Genomic DNA, 22,549 nt, shown 5'->3' on the forward strand with positions numbered 1-22,549 from the left:
CTGTTTTAGTTTTCTTTTAATGTATAAGTTTACTGGGAATCATAGTTAATAAATGTACAAATTGTATAATAATTTGAAATTAAATATATTTATAAACATAATTTCAGGCCATAGTTTACCCTTCAAATGCCTGTAAAAAATAACTACGTTTTAATCTCTAGTAAATAGAAAACTTCTTGAGTAAAGATAAGAAGTTTGAACCAATAATCGACATAAAAATTATTTATAGAAATTTCCCTCAAATTAAATTTAAATTCAAATTGCATTTCAGGAGTAAATATTAACACCAAAAAGGGGGAAAAAATGGTAGTGTGTTTTTCACAAACGTTTAGGAAGCTTACTGTAGCAAGAGTTAAATAAAAATATCACCTAACCTAACATTTATCATATTTAAAATTAATATGTCTAAACATACTGACATATTCTTCCACTCACAGACTGCATTGTGTGTGAAAAGGACCAAAATGAGTACAGGAATAAGTATACTTTCCAAATAGCTCTCTACTATAAAAAAATGTTTAGTAATCCAAATTGGTCTAGAGTGATTCAAATACGAAATTTTCAAAAATTTTCAAATATTTTTAATCTAGATTCAATATTCAGAGAGTGGAAAAATCAGCTTCTGAAATTTATTTGAATTTATTGAAAAAACAAGCTAAAATGTTGAAAGGAAGAACTCACAAAAGGTAATGTTGTTGTGTTTCAAGATCACTGTATCACTGTGTAACTGTCATCCCATTGTTCATTGATTTGCGCCAGTAACGTCTTCATTCATCCTAGCCCTGAGATTTAGCAGCCTCTCTTTACTCATCCTTCCCAACCGTGCCGCATTGGAGGCTCTTTCAGGGTCAGGGGAATGAGACCCATCATTGTTACTATATTTGGAATATCGAATATGCGACGGAGAGCTTGCCAGGCTCTGCCTTGCGGGCAGGATACTCTTGGTAGCTTGCTGGGTTCACCAAACAGAGAACCAGACCATAAGACGTAAAGGCTTCACACTCCCTGGAGCTTTATTTTATAGTCTCTGGATCTTGGCTGTTGGTGAGATTACATGGCACAGGGAGTGGTGGTGAGGGGAGTTTGTGGGTGAGACTGCCTAGCTCCTGGAAAATGGGAGCAGGGTGAAGGAGGCCCAGTCCTGATCTGAGCAGGCTTGGAGATCTCAGGCCCTGGGTTCCTCTGCCTGATTCTTTCATGCATGAGGCTTGTCTGAGCATGTGGAGAGTGGCCATGAGCATGGCTGTGGCTGTTTCAAGATAAATTTTGAAATTAAGTATTTAATAATTAAAAATTAATTTTCATTATGTCATGTTTTATAATATCACATGTGATGTTTTATCAACTTAGTATTCACTTTGAGATGACATTTGAAGTATTATTATGGCACATTTTAGTAGTCATAAAGCATTTTATATTAGGTTTTTCCATAGTGTTGCCATCCTATTATTTCTTAGAAATGAAATTTATACAGTTATGCTTTACAATTGGAACTTTTCATAGAGCATATGTTTAGACTCATTCAAAAAAGTCATCTTTGAACAAGAGGTCAAGGTCATTGGAACTGATAATTTTGTTTATGGAACTTAGTTTATAGGGGGCAGCGGTGCTTGGGAGGAGTGCTCCAGGGCCGGGCCAGGGGAAGTGGGCTCTCTGGTGATGACTGTGGAATTGGAATGATGTATGCATGAAAAGTGTGATTAACAATATTATAAATCCTGGTTTATTAGTAAAAACTGGTTTAAGAAAAGAAAGAATTTTCTGTAAGCACAAGATTAAGAATCATTATGGCTGAAGTCATCAAGAAAGATGTCAAATTTTAATAATTTAATTATTTTTCATGGCACAGTGGAACCAGGTCCTGGGCACTTAAACACCTTTGTAACCATATTACATAAACAATAATTAAAAACTTTTTAAAAGAATTATTTCACACAGTAAAATCTTTGCTACAAAAAAAAGTCATCTTTAAAAAATATCATTTTAAATATATCAGTTAAAACTTGCCCTCTCGAGCAAGAGATGTGAAGTGGAGCAAGGAAAGCCTCTTTAACAAATGGTGCTGGCACAACTGGACAACCACATGCAAAAAAATGGGTTTAGACCTTGACCTGACACCATGCACAAAAGTCAGATCAAAATGGATTAAAGACCTCAACATTAGACCACAAACCATAAGGTACATTGAAGACAAGGTCGGCGAAACCCTCCACGATATTGAAGATAAAGGTATCTTCAAAGGTGACACGGAACTAAGCAATCTAGTAAAAACAGAGATCAACAAATGGGACTACATTAAACTAAAAAGCTTCTGCACCGTAAGAGATACAGTGACCAGAATACAAAGACTATCCACAGAATGGGAAAGGATATTTACACAATACCCATCAGATAAGGGGTTGATATCAATGGTATATAAAGCACTGGTTGAACTCTACAAGAAGAAAACATCCAACCCCATCAAAAAATGGGGCGAAGAAATGAACAGAAACTTTACCAAGGAAGAAATACGGATGGCCAAAAGGCACATGAAAAAGTGCTCTGCATCACTAATCATCAGAGAGATGCAGATCAAAACAACTTTGAGATACCACCTCACACCACAGAGACTAGCACACATCCAAAAGAACAAAAGCAACCGCTGTTGGAGAGGATGTGGGGAGAAAGGGACCCTTCTTCACTGCTGGTGGGAATGCCGACTGGTTCAGCCCTTCTGGAAAACAATTTGGACGACTCTCAAAAAATTAGATATTGAATTCCCATTTGACCCAGCAATACCACTGCTGGGAATATATCCCAGAGAGGCAAAAAAGTACAATCGAAACAACATCTGCACATGTATGTTCATCGCAGCACTGTTTACAATAGCCAGAATCTGGAAAAAACCCGAATGCCCCAGAACGGATGACTGGTTGAGGAAACTTTGGTACATCTATACAATGGAATACTATGCAGCTGTTAGAAAAAAGGAGGTCAAGAATTTTGTAGTCAAGTGGATGGGCATGAAAAGTTTCATGCTGAGTGAAATGAGTCAGAAAGAGAGAGACAGACATAGAAAGATTGCACTCATCTATGGTATATAGAATAACAGAGTGGGAGACTAACACCCAAGAACTGTAGAAATAAGTACCAGGAGGTTGACTCCATGGCTTCGAGGCTGGCCTCACGTTCTGGGGAAAGGTCAACTCAGAGAAGCGATCACCAACTACATTGTAGTCGAAGGCCATGTGGGGGAAGGGAGTTGCGGGCTGAATGAGGGCTAGAGACTGAGCACAGCGGCCACTCAACACCTTTATTGCAAACCACAACAGCTAATTAGAGAGAGAAAACAGAAGGGAATGCCTTGCCACAGTGGCAGGGTGGGGTGGGGGGGAGATGGGATTGGGGAGGGTGGGAGGGACACTGGGTTTACGGGTGGTGGAGAATGGGCACTGGTGAAGGGATGGGTTCCCAAACTTTGTATGAGGGAAGTATAAGCACAAAAGTGTATAAATCTGTAACTGTACCCTCACGGTGATTCTCTAATTAAAAATAAATAAATTTAAAAAAAAATAAAATGCAAAAACTCAGTCTCTGAAAAAAAAAAAAACAAAAAACTTGCCCTCTCAAGCCCATGTTTTTCCTTGAACATGCATCTTGTTTGCTCTCTTTTTCCACTCTGGAGAAGACCATCTATTCTCTTGAACATGTATCCCTATTTTTCTTGCACCTCACATATTTCTAAGTAAATTTCATTCGGTAAAACTACATTGCTTACTATAAAAAGAAGTCATAATGTGCTAACTAATATATTTACTGATGATCAACGGGACTACAAGTGATACCTTTTAATATAATACTCAAGAAATAAGACTTTTATATTTTTGTTTATGCTAAGCATCACTATCACTGTCATCTCGTTGGCTCATCGATTTGTTCGAGTGGGCACCAGTAACATCTCTTATTGAAAAACTTATTGTTACTGTTTCTGGCATATTCAATACGCACTGGTAGCTTGCCAGGCTCTGCCGTTCGGGCTCCATACTCAGTAGCTTGCCGGGCTCTCCAAGAGGAGCGGAGGAATCGAACTCGGGTCAGCTGAGTGAAAGGTGAACGCCCAACCACTGTGCTATCGCTCCAGCCCTTCCTTGCTAAGCATAAATAACACAAATATATAAAGATATGCCTCTGTTAAAAGTGCTTCATTCCAATATATAAATTAACTTATTTTGTTACCCATTATTTTGGTCTTTACTTCTTTGAATGCATGCATTTTATTTCTTTAAAATTTATTTTAATAGTTTACACAATATGTTTACAACAGTGTTAAAATTTATGGTATTGATGTTATCATAAGTTACTCCACCTCGTCACCATCAAAATGCCTGTGACCCTCCACTGTCCTTATGAACCTCCAGTTCAGTGTCTTTACCCATTCTCTAGAGGGAAAAAATAACCTTGGTGTAATAAACTGTTCCGTTTTGACTATTTCACCTGTATTTCTGAATTGAGGGTTAAACTGCATACATCTGAGCACCCAGAACTCAACGGACTAAGGCTAACTGATTTTGCAGGATGGCGGACAGTAAACCTCAGCGAACCCCGGCAGGTTGACCATCCCTCCTCTGTGTATTGTTCTACTCAAGCAAAACTTTACTGAGAAATGAACCAGGATATTCCAAGGCTAAATTAAACACCTATAAAAAAGCAATTACAATATATTTGCTCAAATGCACTCTGGCAAATAAAACTTCTTTCTCCAACTATCAATCACAATCAATCACAATATCTCATTAATCACCGATTTCTCGGGCGGGCTCAGTAACATCTCATTTCGTCCTTTCCCTGAGATCTTAGAAGTCTATTTTGACTTGGCCCTCCTAACGATATTGCACTGGCCTTGCAAGCTTCCCATGGGGGCAGGAAACTCTCAGAAGATTGCCAGTTTCACCTAACTGGAGAAGTAGGCTAAAGATATCCTCTGGGAGCTCGCTTTTAAGTCTCTCTCTGGATGTTGGCCGTTGATGGGATCACACACACCTGGGTTCCCCTGCCGGTACCTTCATGCATGAGGCCTGTCCGAACATGTAGAGAGGAGCCTCCAGCATGGCTGCAGCTAGGTTCCGGTGGTCTTTGGCTGCCGGGAGCTCTGCTCGGGGTGGGGAGTGAAGCTGGAGCCCATCCCCTCCGAGGGTCCCTGGGGAAGACAGCCAGGCGTGCGGGCAAGAGACTTTCTGCATCACTCTCTTCTGAGAGCTTGCTTTTAAGTCTCTTTCTGGATGTTGGCCGTTAATGGGATCACACACACACACAACTATATAGCATTTAAATTTATTTTATTTATTTCTTGGGGATTTGGGCCACATCTGGAAGTGCTCAGGGCTAACTTGTGGCTTTGTGCTCAGGGACTGCCCCGGCATGCTCTGTGGACCATTGTGTGGTGCTGGGGTTCCAACTTGGGTGGGCGGCATGCAAAGCAAAATACTTTGCCCTCTATTCTTTGTCCTGCCTTCTACTTCTTACTTTCCTATGTTTATGCATGCATATGAAATTCCCATCAATGGTAAGTGACAAAGTGACAGTCAGGATAATTAAGTGAATTAAGTTCTTGTGTAAGAGATTACTTAGATGATGATACAGGTTAAGCCTTCAGTGCAAATATTTTTTAATTGAGATTGGTTGCCTTCTACATTGCATCCCATTCAACCTGGTGTATTACTCCTGGTTTATCATGGAGGTTATGGCTCCATGGTGAGATACAACATTTTTTCTAAGGAATTTTTTTTTATCATTTTGTTAGCAAATTATTTACAACAAACAATATAAAATAAGTTTTGAGGGTCTGCTATGAGAGCAGGCTTAAGGGTTGGTTGGGAAAATTGGAGACAACTGGTGGAGGGAAGATGTAATGATGGTGGGATTGGTGTTGTGATGTTGAATGGCTGTAACAAATCATAAAAAATTTGTAAAAAGTGTTTATATAAAGTAAAGAAGGAAAATGCTTATGAAGATAATAAGAAGAATATGCAAAATATACCCATCTTAATTTTTGATTGTAGATATCAAAATGTACTGTAATATGCACTTAATTGTTCCTCTCCAGAAGCCTTTTATCTTGTCCAGCTGAAATTCTCTATCCATTCAGCAACTTTCATCCCCTCCTCCATGCTACCTCCTGTGCTTCAGTATTCTGTTTTCTGCTCCTATGAATTTGACCACTCTAGTTACCTCATGGTTGCTTTATAAATAATTCTCTTCTTGTAACTGCCTTATTTCACTTAGCAAAATTTTCTCAAGGCTTATTTATGTTGATATGGGGCAGGATTTCTTTTAATACAAAAACAGAATATCATTCCATTGTAAGTAACTGCCACATTTTCTCACACACCTTTAATTCATGGTTTCAGTTACCTGCTGTATTTGCCACATTTAAGTATTTACCATCCATAAATATTTTTATAAGAGAGACCATATTCATAGAACTTTAAAAGTATGTTGTAGTGAATTTTCTCTTTCACTATTGTTCATCTTACTCTCTTCTTGTGCCTATCTTATCAAGGAAACTTGATTTAGGTGTATGTGTGTATAGCAAAAAGCCACAGTGTCAGGTAATATGGGGCTCAGAAATCCCCTGGGATATTGGAGCTAATCTCTCAAGGAGAAACAGGACTAAATAAGACCCTGAGGTAGGGTGGCTATGTTTTGGGAAGCTCCGGTATTGTTTTTTTTTAATTTTTTGGTAGCAGCTGTACCATTTGATATCCCCATCACCAAGAATGTGTGCTTTAAGCATATTCCTAGGTAATGCTGCTATGAACCCAGGTTTAAGTGTTAGTAGATTAAAATTATTCAGAAATTAAGGATACTGCCATTTGCATATGTTGTAATGTCTGATACCTGTGTGGGAAATTAATATTGTTGGGGTTATTGTTCAACAGAAAAAAATTAAGTAAACTGTCCTAATGAATGTCTTATATGTGTTGAGCTTCAGTGATCTGACATTATTACACTGAGATTTTATAGACATTGTCAAAGTTAAAATATGACATTTTATGACTGATGTACTCATTAATTCTATTTTTTTATTTAATGTTTTAAATTCATAATCAAGTACTAGAAGTCAAAGACCAATTGCAAATATTGAGGCTGAAATAAAGTTACTAGAGAGAACCCTTCAAAAGCACACTGTAGATTGTACTTATGCTGATCATACAATTGTGGATAATGAGGTAAGAAATAAAAATGGATAAGATATATTTGATGTATGTTTTGGTCTCCTAGCATTGTTTTAGCAAAATACTACATACTAAATGGCTAAAATAATGTATCTTCCCCTCCCTCTTCTGCAATATGCAATATCTATGTGTTGGCAGGATTTGTTCCTTCTGAGGGTCTTCTGGGACTTACTCTATGATGTCCAGACATATAACATTCATATGGTCATACAACATATATGTCACACACATATAAGTATATGGTCATATAGTCATATATATGCATCTTCATTTTTGTATTTACATTGTATAGCTTATATACATATTGTATCCAAATTTCCTCTTACAAATACAGCACTCATAGTGGACTAGGATTCATTCTAATAACTTTATGTGCACTTAACTACCTCTGGACAGCCCCTTTCTCAAAATAGGCCTACTTTGATATACTGGAGATTGAGACTTGACATACAAATTTTATGAGGCACGTAATTCATTCCAAAAGATATGTATATGTGTCTATATTGTGATACAAAATTTGTAAGACACAAACCACACTAAATTTAATTAACCTTGAAACAAGAAATGAAACTAATGTTGGAAAATGGAAAAATTATGGTAATTTATAAAGCTTACACATTTATTACCAACAGCTTGGAGATTCATGCCAACATATAACTCTAACATCTATAGTCTTTTTACCCTATATTTACTAAACTTATTTACTAAGGTTAGTTGTAGATATTCTTTTTATGTCTAAACAATTATAAAAATATAAACTGCCTTACAAAAAATAGCATCATGCTAATAAGACCACAAAGCCTCAAACTATAAAATAAGATGTGATGTTTCTGAAAAACCTTTCCCATTTCATCTGTATTTGCCATGTATTTACCTCTTCAAAGAGGGTGCTGTGGGCACTGTTGTGCTATCCTCCCTCTTCTCATATCTTAGTTTGAAACTTAATTCTAGAACATGGGGAATCTACTTAAATGAGAGCTGCTCATATTATGTCTCCTGTATGATCTCAAAATGAGAGTGGGGAAAGGGTAAAGGAAAGGAAAGAGGGAAAAAGACACAGAAAAAGTCAAGGAAGTGAGAGACAAAGAAAATACACAAAAATACAAGAGAAAGGAATCTGATAACTTAAAAAAAAACAAGCAAATTAGTTTTAGATCAGCAGAAAAAAATATAACTAAGTGGATGTAGGATGGGCTCTGTTTTTAATTTCAGAGCACTCAAGATCCCTTATCTGCTCTCCACTTCTAAGATTCTTATTTGTTTCCATTGGTGTTTAATTGCTCAGGCTGAGCTGGTGATCATACTCAGTACATTGACTCTCTGACCAGAGATCAAATGTGGGAACAAGGCCATGATTCAATCATCCAATGGGATAGGAGAAAAAAGAGATTCCATGCTTTCAATGAGGAAGTGAATAATCTGCAACTATGTGGATGGATTTCATTAACTGTATCAGAGATCAAAGAAGAAAATCTAGTCTTATGGAATTATTCTATTCAAACATGACTTATGAGGCACTTTAAAGTTCAATTAGATTTGAGTCTGGACTAAAACACAACTACCCTTTTTTAAGAAGTAGATCTCATTCTATAATAATTTCTTAACAATCTTTTAACAAATAAACATTAAGGTTAAAATTGAATGCTTTAATTTGATATCGCAAAATATTTGGGTATTTCAGACTTTAAACAAGATATTATACAGACTGAAAACAACTAGACAAGGCTATAAATTGGAAGGACTATTAAAACGAGGCATTGGATTTCATCATGGGCCAATGGAATACAAAAAACGACAAGTGGTCGAAACACTCTTCAGGCTGAGGCATGTCCAGGTTAGTGCCCTTTGAGAGCAACTTTCTTAAAAGTACTGCCTTCATTACTTTGGATGCAGAAAAAAGATAAAATATACCCTTATAGCTTAAAGAGAACATATTCTAACTCCCATGTAATAGTTCCGTTTAAATAGGTACTCTGCTAACATTATCAGCATATTTCATACTGTTCTGTGCTATACATATTTATTAACTTAATATAAGACATATACTATATGTTTTATGTAATTGGGATTGCTGTTTTTCCTTGCCTAATAACATGTGATTAGCATCTTATTAAGTGCATTTCATGATAAACATCTCATAAATGCATTATAATATATACATAGTTAATTTAAGCATCCAACCATTAAGTTTTTGTTTATAAATTCATTAGTCTCTTTTTTAAATTTTTTATTAGAGATTTACAGTTACAAACTTATGAACTTTCGTGTTTGCATTTTACTCATACAGTGATCATTTACCCATCCCTCCACCAGTGCCCATTCACCTCCATGAATGATCCCAGTATCCCTCTCACCACCCCCACCCCATCCCCCACCATCCCACCCTGCCTCTGTGGCAGGGCATTTCCCTTTGTTCTCTCTCCTTTTGGGTGTTCTAGTTTGCAATAGAGGTATTGAGTGGCCATCATGTTCGGTCTATAGTCTACTTTCAGCTCGCATCTTCCAACCCGAATGGGTCCTCCCGACATACTCTACTTGGTGGTCCCTTCTCTATCTGAGCTGCCTTTTCCCCTAGCATGTGAGGCCAGTTTCAAAGCTGTGGAGTGGACCTCCTAATCCTTATCTCTACAACTCTTGGGTGTTAGTCTCCCACTATGTTATTTTATATTCCACAGATGAGTGCAATCTTTCTATGTCTGTCCCTCTCTTTCTGACTCATTTCACTTAACATGATACTTTCCATGTAGGACCACTTATATACAAATTTCATGACTTCATCTTTTCTAACAGCTGCATAGTATTCCATTGTGTAGATGTACCAGGTTTCTTTAACCAGTCATCTGTTTTTTCCAGATTTTGGCTATTGTTCAGTGCTGCAATGAACATAGAAATGCAGATGTCATTTCTACTATACCTTTTTGCCTCTCCAGAATATATTCCCAGGAGTGGTATTGCTGGGTCAAATGGGAGCTCAATTTCTAATCTTTTGAGAATTGTCCATATTGTTTTCCAAAAGGGCTGAACCAGTCAGCATTTCCACCATCAGTGACTGAGAGTTCCTTTCTCCCCACATCCACGCCAACAGCGGTTGCTTTTGTTCTTATGGATGTGGGCCAGTCTCTGCGGTGTGAAATGATATCTCATTGTTGTTTTAATCTGCATCTCCTTGATGATTAGTTATGTGGAGCATTTTCTCATGTGTCTTTTAGCCATTCGAATTTCTTCTTTGAAAAAATTTCTGTTCATTTCCATACCCCCATTTTTTGAAGGCATTGGGAGTTATCTTCTTGTAGAGTTCAACCAGTGCCTTGTATATCCTTGATATCAACCCTTATCAGATGTGTATTGGGTGAATATCCTTTCCCTTTCTGTAGACTGTATTTTTATTTTGGTCACTGTATCTTTTAAGGTGCAGAAGCTTCTTAGCTTAAGGTAGTCTCATTTGTTTATCTCTGTTTTCAGTTGCTTGGCCAGTGGTGTGTTATCTTTGAAAATACCTTTAGCTTCAATGTCGTGGAGGGTTTTGCCAACCTTGTTTTCCATCTACCTTTCTGGTTTGATATTGAGATCTTTAATTCATTTTTACCTTACTTTTGTACATGGCATTAAGCAGAGATCTAAGCCCATTTTTTTGCATGTTGCTGTCCAGTTTTGCCAGCACCATTTGTTAAAGAGGCTTTTCTTGTTCCAATTCACATTTTTTCTCCCTTATCAAAGATTAGATGATCATATTTTGAGGGTGTGTGTGTCAGGATATTCAACCCTGTTCCATTGGTCTGTGGCTCTGCCTTTGTTCCAGTACCATGCTGTTTTAATTATTACCGCTTTGTAGTATAGATTGAGGTTGGGGAGGGTGATTCCTCATATATTCTTTTTCCTAAGAGTTGCTTTAGCTATTCGTGGGGGCTTATTGTTCCATAGGAATTTCAGGATTGTTTGCTCCATTTCTTTGAAGAATGTCATGGGTGTCCTTATAGGGAACACATTGAATGTGTACAATGCTTTGGGGAGTATTGCCATTTTGACAATGTTAATTCTCCCAATCCATGAGCAGGGGATATCTTTACATTTCCTCGTGTCCTCTATAATTTCTTGAAGTAGTGCTTTGTAGTTTTCTTTGTAGAGGTCCTTTACCTCCTTAGTTAAGCTGATTCCAAGGTACTTGATTTTCTGAGGCACAATTGTTAACAGGAATGTTTTTTTCATGTCACTTTCTTCTCTCTCATTATCTGTGTATAGGAAAGTCATAGCCTTTTGGGTATTGATTTTATAGCCTGTGACTTTACTATATGAGCCTATTGTTTCTAAGAATTTCTTGGTAGAGGTTTTAAGGTTCTCTAAGTATAGTATCATATCATTTGCAAATAGTGAGAGCTTGATTTCTTCCTTTCCTACTTGAATGCCCTTAATATCTTTTTCTTGCCTAACCGCTATTCCAAGTACTTCCAGTACTATATTGAACAGAAGTAGAGAGATTGGGCATCCTTGTCTCATCCCTGATCTTAGAGGGAAGGCTCTTAGTTTTTCCCCATTGAGGATGATGCTTGTTGTAGGCTTGTAGTAGATGGCTTTTACTATATTGAGGAAAGTCCTTTCTATACCGATTTTGGCCAGAGTTTTCATCACAAATGGGTGCTGGATCTTTTCAAATGCTTTCTCTGCATATATTGATATGATCATATGGTTCTTATCTTTTGTTGATATGATGGATTATGTTGATTGATTTCCAAATATCAAACCAACCTTGCATCCTTGGGATGAATCCCACTTGGTCACGGTGTATGATATTTTTGATGAGTTGTTGAATTCTGTTTGCTAATATTTTGTTGAGAATCTTTGCATCCATGTTCATCAGGGATATTGGCCTGTAGTTGTCTTTTTTTGTGGTGTCTTTGTTTGCTTTTGGTATTAGGGAGATATGAGCCTCATAGAAACTGTTTGGGAGGGTTTCTCTTTTTTCAGTTTCCTGGAAAAGCTTGAGGAGAACTGGCAATAGGTCCTCTTTAAATGCTTGGAAGAATTTGCTAGTGAATCCATCTGGACCTGGGCTTTTGTTTTGGGGAAGATTTTTGTTTACTGTTTCAATTTCTTTGATATTAATAGGACTGTTCAGGTATTCCAGGCCTTTTTGATTCAGCCTTGGGAGATTATAGGAATCCAGGAATTTATCCATTTCTTTTAGGTTCTCTTGTTTGGTAGTGTACAGATTTTCAAAGTAGTCTCTGATGATCTTTTGAATTTCTTTGTTTTCTGTTGTGATATCCCTCTTTTCATTTCTGATTCGGTTTATAAGGGTTCTCTCTCTCTTTCCTTGTGAGTTTTGCTAGAAAATAAATCTTATTTATTTTCTCGAAGACCCAGCTTGGTTTCATTGATATTTTGGATTGTTTTCTGGGTTTCCATGTTGTTATTTCTGCTCTAAGTTTTATTATCTCGTTCCTTCTGCCTGGCTTGGGCTCATTTTTGGGTCATTTTCTAAAATATTATGCTGTGAAGTCAAGTTACTTATGTAGGCCCTTTCTTCCTTCCTGAGAAATGCTTGTAGAGCTACAAAATTTCCCCTTAAAACGGCTTTAGCTGTGTCCCACAGGTTCTGGTAGCTGGTGTCTTCATTATCATTTGTTTCCAAGTACCTTTTGATTTCTTCCTTGATTTCCTTCCTGACCCCACTCATTGTTCAACATCGAGTTGTTTAATTTCCAGGTATTTGATTTGGTTTTCTGAGTCTGTGTGTGATTAACTTCTATCTTCAGTGCATCATGGTCTGAAAAGATAGCTGATACAATGTCTATCTTCCTGATTCTGTTGAGGTATGTTGTGTGGCCCAGCACACATGGGTTCCTCTGCTGGTACCTTCATGTGTGAGGCTTGTATGAACCTGTGGAGAGGGGCTTTGAGCATGGCTGTGACTAGGTTCCGGTGGTCTTTGGCCGCCGGAAGCTCTGTTCAGGGCTGAGAGGGAAGCTGGAGCTCATCCTCTCCAAGGGGCCCTAGGGAAGAGAGCCAGGCATGTAGGCACACATCCTGTGGTGTATTTGATATACCAAACACAGTAACAATAAGTCTCACAATGAGAGACATTAATGATGCCCACTCAACAAATGGATGAGCAACAGAATGACAGTGATAGTGACAGTGATATGTGCACATATATATGTATAAAAGTATTTCCCCCTAAGATTGGTTGCCTCCTACTTTGAACCCTTTTAAATGTGGTGCAGTACTGTTAGTATATGGGTAGGATGTGTGGTATGAACTGTCCAGGAATAGGTTCACTCGTGGGTGAGGCTTGGGCTAAATGTGTGGAGAGCAGCCGATATCTGGAGGTTTTTTTAGCTGCCGGGGCTGGGTCCTTGCTCATATGATTTTTGTTTTCCAGGATCCTATCTAGGATACTGATTACATTTGTTGTCAGATCTCCTTAGGTTTATTTTTGGTACAATTGTTTCTCACATTTTTCTTGGGTTTTTTGAAGATCTTGATAGTCTTAAGGATTGTTGGTTAGGTTACTTTATAAGACATCTCTCAGTTGGGAATTCTGTGATGTTTTACTTGTGATTATAGGATTTTTGTCAATATATTTCTTGAAGAAAGATCACAGAGGTCAATATATCTTTCACCATTTTGTTTTAAGGGTATAGTATTTACATGACCTATCACTGTTAATATTATTGTGTTAATTATTTGTGAGCCTTCTCCACTAAAAAGCTGCATTTTATTATGTTTAAGGAATGGAGAGTATGTTACATATTGTTTAAATTGGAGTGACTACAGAAATTATTTGGTTAAATATGTATCCAATATTTATCACTATGAATTCAGTGCACATTTATTTTAAGTTTCTATTATAATTAGTGGTACCATATGTATTTTATTATTGTTCCTATATTTCAAGTTTTGGCCATTGATAGATCATTCACTTATCTTCTGACCTTTAGCAGACTTTGATCATTGTGAATGTTATAGTTACTTTGAACACTCCCTTGCTTTCTGACAAAAGAACACACACTAAAGCCATCTTCATTATTTGCCTCCAAAATAAAATTAGTCGTATTGCAAAATAATTACTTCCTAATTCCTTTAATACAAGTGTGAGATTCTATCATAACCAAGAAGAGCCTAAAAAGAATATGACTACTATTTGAAATGTGGTAATCCACATAGATTTAGGAAATGGGCATTAGGTAAAAACTAAAGAAATCTGAAAATTCTGTTATTTATAATAGCGAATAGCGATAGTAGGTTTTTATGCATACATTGTTCTAAAAGCACACCCTCCACCAGAACACTTTCTGAATAAAGTAATAATAAAGGAAGACAAATGTGGTCACTAGTGATTATGTATGAGCCCATGTAGTCTATGGTGTTTTACTGTTTTTTTGTTTGGGGGCTACACCCAGCTGTGCTCAAGTCTTACTCCTTGCTCTGCACTCAGGGATCACTTCTGGCAGTGTTGAACATTGGGATGTTCGGTATTGAACCTGAGTCAACAGCATGCAAAGCAAGCACCCTACCTGTTGTACTATCACTGTGCCAATGTTAAGTATTTTTAATTTTTTTTTTACCTTCCATTCATAGGTGGTAACAGCTACCTCAAGCCTTGCATTGGGAATTAATATGCCATGTAAATCTGTTGTTTTTACAGAAGATTCTGTTTATCTGGATGCTTTGAACTTTAGACAGGTATTTATACTACATTAATTTCATTGCATGTACATACGCAAGGATCTGGTACATTCGTTCCCTAATCCCAAATAGTGCTTCTGAAATATATGGTGCCTATAAATGTATTATCAAATGGGTTTTTTATTTAGATTCAATACATACTGTGAATATGATTATATTAAATATGTCTTAAGAAATCATTGGTCAGATAAATATATTAATTTTTGAGAATATTCTTGTTTGTTAAAATTGCCAAAGTTAAACAAAAAATTAATTAAAAAATTTAACCACATTTTTTGAGTACCCAAACTGATGTCAAGCACCAGTGGTTATAACTTGAATGTCTACAATGTTTTTGGTTCAGACTAATTTCTGAAAATATATTAGTGATTAAGATAGAAGTTTCCATATTTTAAATTCCTCTACTTTAAACATATCCATTACTAAGCAGAAGCACATATTTTAATAGTGTATTTATAAAATCAAAATATAATAATTTATAGTTGATGTACCAATAAACAAAGAACTTTTCATTATTTTATAAACACAATGTTCTATATTATAAAGGCAAGTTGGACATTAATAATTTACAAAGACAAGATTTAAAATCATTTAAACATTCTGTGATCATCTCTCTAGATGTCTGGACGTGCAGGGAGACGCGGAGAAGACCTTACAGGAAATGTGTTCTTCTATGGTATTCCATTACCTAAGATTGAAAGACTCTTAAAATCTAACATGCCCAAACTGAAGGGTCAATTTCCTCTAAAATTATCATTGGTTCTCAGACTTATGCTGCTTGTGGCCAAAGCAGAGGACACAGAGGATGCCAAAGCAAAGGTTGGCTTATATCTTATTTAAGTGACATTAATAAAGGCAATTAACTTTACTTCAGTTTCATAGCTTTGTATAGGTGGAAGAGAATAAAATATGGATTAATTGCAGTAGTAATATAATCAAAATATATGTAACAGTGGGGCTGGAGTGATAGCACAGCGGGTAGGGCGTTTGCCTTGCACGCGGCCGACCCGGGTTCGAATCCCAGCATCCCATATGGTCCCCTGAGCACCGCCAGGGGTGATTCCTGAGTGCATGAGCCAGGAGTGACCCCTGTGCATCGCCGGGTGTGACCCAAAAAAAGCAAAAAAAAAAAAATATATGTAACATATAACTCCTAATTTAAAACATAAAATATACATACTAACATGGTATAAGAATATACATATGCATATATCATGATGTTCTATCATGAAAATATTTCATTGTCTACTCTTGTATATTGTATTTCAAAGACTATGAAAAGCTTTTCTAGTAATATCTAACTGATACTTTCATATGTATAGGCATTATCAGTCCTCCAACATTCATTGATATCCTTCAAGCAACCAAAGATCATTTGCATGATAAAATTTTATTTTATATATTCCTTGCAATTATTGATCACAGAGGTAAGTTTCCTGCTTAATTTTACTACAATGTGAGTCATGCATATTTAATTCTAATGATATTTATCTTATTAATAATTTATTGACTTGATGTTTACGAGATCTAGAAATAGAAAGTAACATGTTCAAACTGACTTTCAGGGATACCTGAATCAAGAATGTATTCCCATTGGATATTCTGGATTGGTGTCTCATTTACATTATCATGAACCTGCAAACTTTGTTTTTGTAAGTTTCCTGAGGAAAGGTTTATTTCACAAGTTGTGTACTCCACACACACGAAAGGGTAAGCAGTATTTCCCCAAATATCTATTCATTAACAAACACACACATACATGAAAACATATACATGCCTCTATTTGCATATAGTCACATATCCTCCAGGGCTACATTAAACTTGAGGGGTGCCTTTTTATCAGTGCCTTTTCTCTTGCTTTATTTTCAACACTTTCTTATCACTTTATAGTACTAGAGGTATTTGTAAAATATTGCTACTTCATGCATTTTTGAAAAGAATCTCACGTAAATATCTCTAGTGACCATTAGATAAAATTTAAATATTTAAACTACTGGAATAATAAATTTTATAAAAATATGATATATTAGTGTTTGTATCAATTGAAACATATTGCAGTAATATCATACTTTAATGTTTGTATCAACTGAAAATACCCATTAACATCTGCAAAATCATCTATTAATCCCTGTTATATCTTTAACTGACATGAAAATTGGCATCTTTGTGAATACTCATTCTTTGTTTCTTATTAGTAAAACATAGTAAGACATTGAGGTAATAGTGTAAAGTTCGATACAAGCTAGAGTATTGTATTGTGTGGCCATATGTATGGCACAAAATAATGTCACTATAGTAATTTCTCTTAAAAATATTAATTGCTTTATTTTCCAGAGGTTTAACATACTATCAGTTAAATAAAGTGATATGATCCAAATTTAAATGAAAACAAATGGGAATGAGAATATATTCATAGCTATTGCATTTTTGTTAAATTACTAATTTTTATTAATTCATGTAAGGATTATTAAGTGTCAGAGAGATAGTACAGTGAGGAAAGAATTATCTGGCATGCAGTAGACCTGGGTTCTATACCAGCACTGCAAATGACCCTCAGAGCAGGTCATTTGAGCCAACAGAGCCAGGATTAAGCCTTGTGACCCACCCCCACAAAATAAAGAATAATTAAAATAATATATAAATACCTTACTGCCTTTAGTACTGTCGTCCCATTGTTCATCGATTTGCTCAAGGAGGCACCAGTAACGTCTCTGTTGTGAGACACGTTGTTACTGTTTTTGGCATATGGAATATGCCATGGGTAGCTTGCCAGTCTCTACCATGCAGGCGAGATACTCTCGGGCTTGCCAGGCTCTCCGAGAGGGACAGAGGAATAGAATCCAAGTCGGCCTCGTGCAAGGCAAATGCCCTACCCACTGCGCTATCGCTTCAGCCCATATAAAGAACTTTTAATAGACGAAGTCACAAGTGCTTCAGTCATGTGACAAAGGACCACTGAAGTCATCAAAACTAAATTTCACTTATCTCCAAAATATTATGCATAATATATTACCATGTTAAAATGAAATGAAAAAATTTACTATAATTCTGCCAATAAATGTAAACATACTGAATTGGTTCCGTTTTACTGAAAAAAATGGAAGCTTCACTCTTTTTAAAAAAAATTTTTATTTTATTTTATTTTTATTAGTGAATCACCATGAGGGTACAGTTACAGATTTACACATTTTTGTGCTTGTGTTTCAGTCATACAATGCTCAAGAACTCATCCCTCCACCAGTGCCCATTCTCCACCACTAATGATCCCAGTATCTCTCCCACCCCCAATCCCATTCCCCCCACACCCCACCTCTGTGCAGGGCATTCCCTTTTGTTCTCTCTTTCCTTTTGGGTGTTGTGATTTGCAATAAAGTAGAAATAAGGACCAGGAAGTTTACTCCATGGCTTGGAAGCAGGCCTCACATGCTAGGGGAAAAGGCAGCTCAGATAGAGAAGGAAACACCAAGTAAAGTGTGTTTGGAGGACCCGCTCGGGATGGGAGATGTGTGCTAAAAGTAGACTATAGATAGAGTAAGATGACCACCCAATACCTCTATTGCAAATCACAACACCATCTGTGGAATATAAAATAACAGAATAGGAGACTGACACCCAAGGAAGCTTCACTCTTAACTGCATTTTTCTCGTGGTGTGAGGCTATTGTAAATTGATCCCAAATTTATCAAATTTTTACATGAATATGTTTTATTTTTGCACTTGTTTATTTATGAGAATAATTGCTATTGAATGAAAGCCAGATATAAGTTCCCCTAAGTAGATTTAGTTTAGTACTCCATAGAGGACCCATTATTATAAGGATTTGGGCATAGAGGTGGAGGTAAATACTTGCAGAAAAGTAAATGTCTGTAGCAAGAACATGCCAGCTGGAACAGTGAGAGTTCTTTCAGTTTGTAAGATTCTTCCATCTAAGCATGGCTACAGACATCTAGCAATTTGTGCTGATCGGAGATCTTTTAATATGCAAAGCAGAAGGAGGTCAACATATGGCCTCTCACTGAAAATTTGAAATTTCTAAAAGTAACTCTTTTAGAAATGTAGGTTCTTTGGCTTTCAAAAAACAGAAATTTATTAGAGGCTATGTGGGGAGAAGAAGTGGAAGGATGGGGAAAGGAGCACCAGTGAGGAGGTACAAGTCAGAGTGTATCCATCTGATTCTTCCAAAGGAAGTAATCAGAGATATTATTATTTTTTTAACTTTGTTATCCTTTAAATGTTAAATTAAATTTTAATTTCCACCATACTTTAAAACTTTACTGTCAATTGTGGGGTTTTATGCTTATAACAGTCCAACACCACACTTCTCATTTGTGTGTCCCTTTCATCGACCATTGTTTCATGTTGCCCCCCTCTCGCCTGACCCCCCTGAAACCTCCTGCCATACACACCTCATCTCTGTTCTGTAGAGCAGTTTTTAGGTTCTGTCACTTTACATAATTTTTCTCACTATGTGTCTTTATTTGCCACATATAAGAGAGATTTTTTTCCTTTCTCCTAACTTACTGAAATCAGTACGATGCCCTGTAGGTCCATACATGTAATGGCAAATTGCATGATTTCATCATTACTTTCTTTACTTTAAAAGTACTTTTTAAAAATTGAATCACCATGAGATATAGTCACAAAACTTTCCTGATGGGGATTCAGTCACAGAATGTTCCAACATTCATCCCTCCACCAGTGTACATTTCCTACCACCAATACCTACCACTGTATCCTTCCTGCCATCCCCTCCAAAACCTTCCTATACTATGGAAGGAATTCTCTCTCCCTCTTTTTCCCCTCCCCAGCCCCTTTTGGGCATTATGGTTTGTAGTACAGATAGTGAGAGGCCATCATGTTTGGTCCTTTACCCACTTTCAGCATGCATCTCCTATTCAGAGCAGGTTTCATCATTTCTTGTATTTGAGTAGTATTCCGTTGTGTATGTATGTATGCACACACATATATACATATATATCAGTTTCTTGATCCAGGTATCTGTTCTTGTATACTTGAGTTGTATCCAGATATTGGCTATTACAAATAGTGCTAAAATGAGCATCAAACTGCAGATGTATTTTCTCAAAAGGCCAATAAAATACATTTGAGAGCCCAGTAACAGATGCTCAGGTATATGGTATGCTAATCTTTGGCAGAGTAGTGAAGAGTTCAAAAAGAAACAAGCAGAGCCACTTTAACAAATGGTGTTGGGAAAACTTGGCAATCACACATAAAGAATGAATTTAGACCCATATCTGAATCAGGCACAAAAGTCAACTAAAAGTAAATTAAAAACCCCAATATTAGACATAAACTCATAGGTTACATTGAGGAAAAAATAGGCACAACCCTCCATAACAGTGAATCTAGAGTCCTCTTCAATGATTCAATGCCATTTGCCAAGCAAGTGTAATCAAAGATAAACAAATGAGATTATATTAAATTCAGATATCTTTATCTAGCAAAATAAAGGTTGATCAGAATAAAAAGGCAACCACAAATTATGGGAGGTAATATTTACCCACCACCCATTTTATAAGGAATGAATAGAAAAGATATATAAAGCATAATTAAAACTTAACAATATTGGGCCAGAGAGATAATAGTGCAGTTAGGTTGCTTGCACAGACTGACCATAGTTCAATCCTTATAACTCACATGGCACCCTGAGCACAGAGTGAGGAGTAATCCCTATGCATTACTGGAATAAATGAACCCCAAAACATGAACCAAAATCTGAACCAAAAGAAAGTAAAACAAACTTAACAGCAACAACAAACTTCAAAAAATGGAAAGAAGAGATAAACAGAAACTTTCTCAAGAAGACATACAGATAGCTAGTAAGTGTAAGTAGACAGTCAGATATTTTTAAACTCCCACACTTGAGATATTAAAGCAAAAGATTCCAGTGTTAAGAATGGTACTTATTAAGTTGTAAATGTTTACAATTCTGCATGTTTTGGTTATTTTGATAAATATATATTAAAAAGTGTTTGCTGTTGCTTTGGATTAAGATAAGTATGAAAAGATCCTTCCCCCTCAAAAGAAGATATACATTTGGAAAATAGAATAAAGTCTTCTCTCCTGACCCTGATTATAATAAGGGAATAAAGCTAAGTGGAATGGAAGAGAGAAGTGGTGATTTGTACACAGTGATGAGTTCCCAAGGCAATAACTAAAGAATAGAAGGCTTAAAAAAAATAAATTTTTCGGGTCTGGAGAGATAGCACAGTGGGTAGGGTGCTTGCCTTGCAGGCGGCCGACCTGAGTTGAATTCCCACAATTCCATATGGTCCCCCAAGCACTGCCAGGTGTAATTTCTGAGTGCAGAGCCAGGAGTGACCCCTGTGCATTGCTGGGTGTGACCCAAAAAGCAAAAAATAAAAAAATAAATAAATTCTTCAAGCTAGAGTTGGTTATAAGGGTACCACACTTTATGCTGATGCATCTTTTATTTTGTATTATTATAAATTAATATTGCCATTTACTGACTATTTAACAAACACAAAACAAATGACATTTTAAAATGTCTTACCCCAAAATTTCATTTAGCTATTAAGGAACGACAATATATTTAAAATGGTTAATTCTATCTCAAAAAGTCTTAAGAATTTAATTCTTTATTTTAAATAGGTTATAAGACTTTTTCTAACGATGTGATGAAGACCCTAGTGATTGTGCTAGCACATCTTTTTGGAAGAAAATATTTTCCTCCAAGTGTGAATGAACGTGGAAAGAAGACTCCTGATCCACTGGTAAGAAAACTGTTCCTAGGAATTGTAATTCAATAATATTTTCCCATCAATGAAAAGTTTTACTATTGATCATTAGAGTACTTCTTTGTCAGGCTTCAGTCAATTCTTGATAAATAAGATGACTCTTAGAGGAGGAAAAGTTTGGAGTCTTGTTTTAAAAATGTAATTAAAAATATTCCTAATAGATATTGTTTCAAGCTAAAATATTTATAAATTACACTTAATATTATCTCAACTCAAATAATATTTAGAATTGGAAAATTAACTCAGGAGTTAAAGCACTTGCCTTGCATGTAGCAGACCCAGTTCAATCTTAAGCACCATATATAGTTCCCTGAGCACCATCAGCAATCACTTCCTGAGGACAGAACCAGAGGTGACCACTCATTTCTGTACGTTTCCTCACACATCCCTCTCAAAAATGCATTTCTATATCATTACATCAAAATTTACAATAGATATGGTGGCAGGGGTGGAGAGGAGACAAAATAGTCATCAAAGAATGAGTGGAAAAGATAATAATGCCCTCATGTGTGTAATCTCTGGGGCAGCTAGGGAGATCCCCAGCGGCTCTCCCTCTCACCACCCACTTTCAGTGAACTTGGGCCGCTTCCCCACTTGGGTGGCCTAAGTCATGGGCAGATGAAGGAGGAAACGAGGGCCAAGCTGGTTGATGATCAGTTGCCGTTTATTCCATTCTCCCCACGCGCCTGTTCCAGTCTCATTAAGTTCCGCATTCTAGTCTCACACTGCCCTTCATTTCTGTCTTCTCCTGTCTCTCCCGCTCATCTCTCCACGCTCCCTCTTGCAGCCTGGTCTCACTCTCTCCATGCGCCTGCTCCTGCATTCTTCCTCTATGTTCTTCTCCTTCTGTCCCCCTTGCTAGTCTCTCTG

At 36.7% G+C, this 22,549-nt stretch overlaps 1 protein-coding gene across 1 annotated transcript in view; it reads left to right on the forward strand.

The window, feature by feature from the left end:
• LOC101556447 (probable ATP-dependent RNA helicase DDX60) overlaps nucleotides 1–22,549 on the forward strand; it is an 81,863-nt gene that overhangs the window by 47,037 nt on the left and 12,277 nt on the right. Inside the window, exons 20-26 of the mRNA XM_055128045.1 lie at nucleotides 7,091–7,208; nucleotides 8,896–9,048; nucleotides 14,793–14,897; nucleotides 15,519–15,719; nucleotides 16,223–16,327; nucleotides 16,466–16,610; nucleotides 21,534–21,655. Of these exons, the coding sequence (XP_054984020.1) occupies nucleotides 7,091–7,208; nucleotides 8,896–9,048; nucleotides 14,793–14,897; nucleotides 15,519–15,719; nucleotides 16,223–16,327; nucleotides 16,466–16,610; nucleotides 21,534–21,655 (949 nt within the window). The remainder of the gene's footprint in view (nucleotides 1–7,090; nucleotides 7,209–8,895; nucleotides 9,049–14,792; nucleotides 14,898–15,518; nucleotides 15,720–16,222; nucleotides 16,328–16,465; nucleotides 16,611–21,533; nucleotides 21,656–22,549) is intronic.

This window comes from Sorex araneus, chromosome 1 (assembly GCF_027595985.1).
Source record: "Sorex araneus isolate mSorAra2 chromosome 1, mSorAra2.pri, whole genome shotgun sequence".
Classification (NCBI taxonomy): Eukaryota; Metazoa; Chordata; class Mammalia; order Eulipotyphla; family Soricidae; genus Sorex; species Sorex araneus.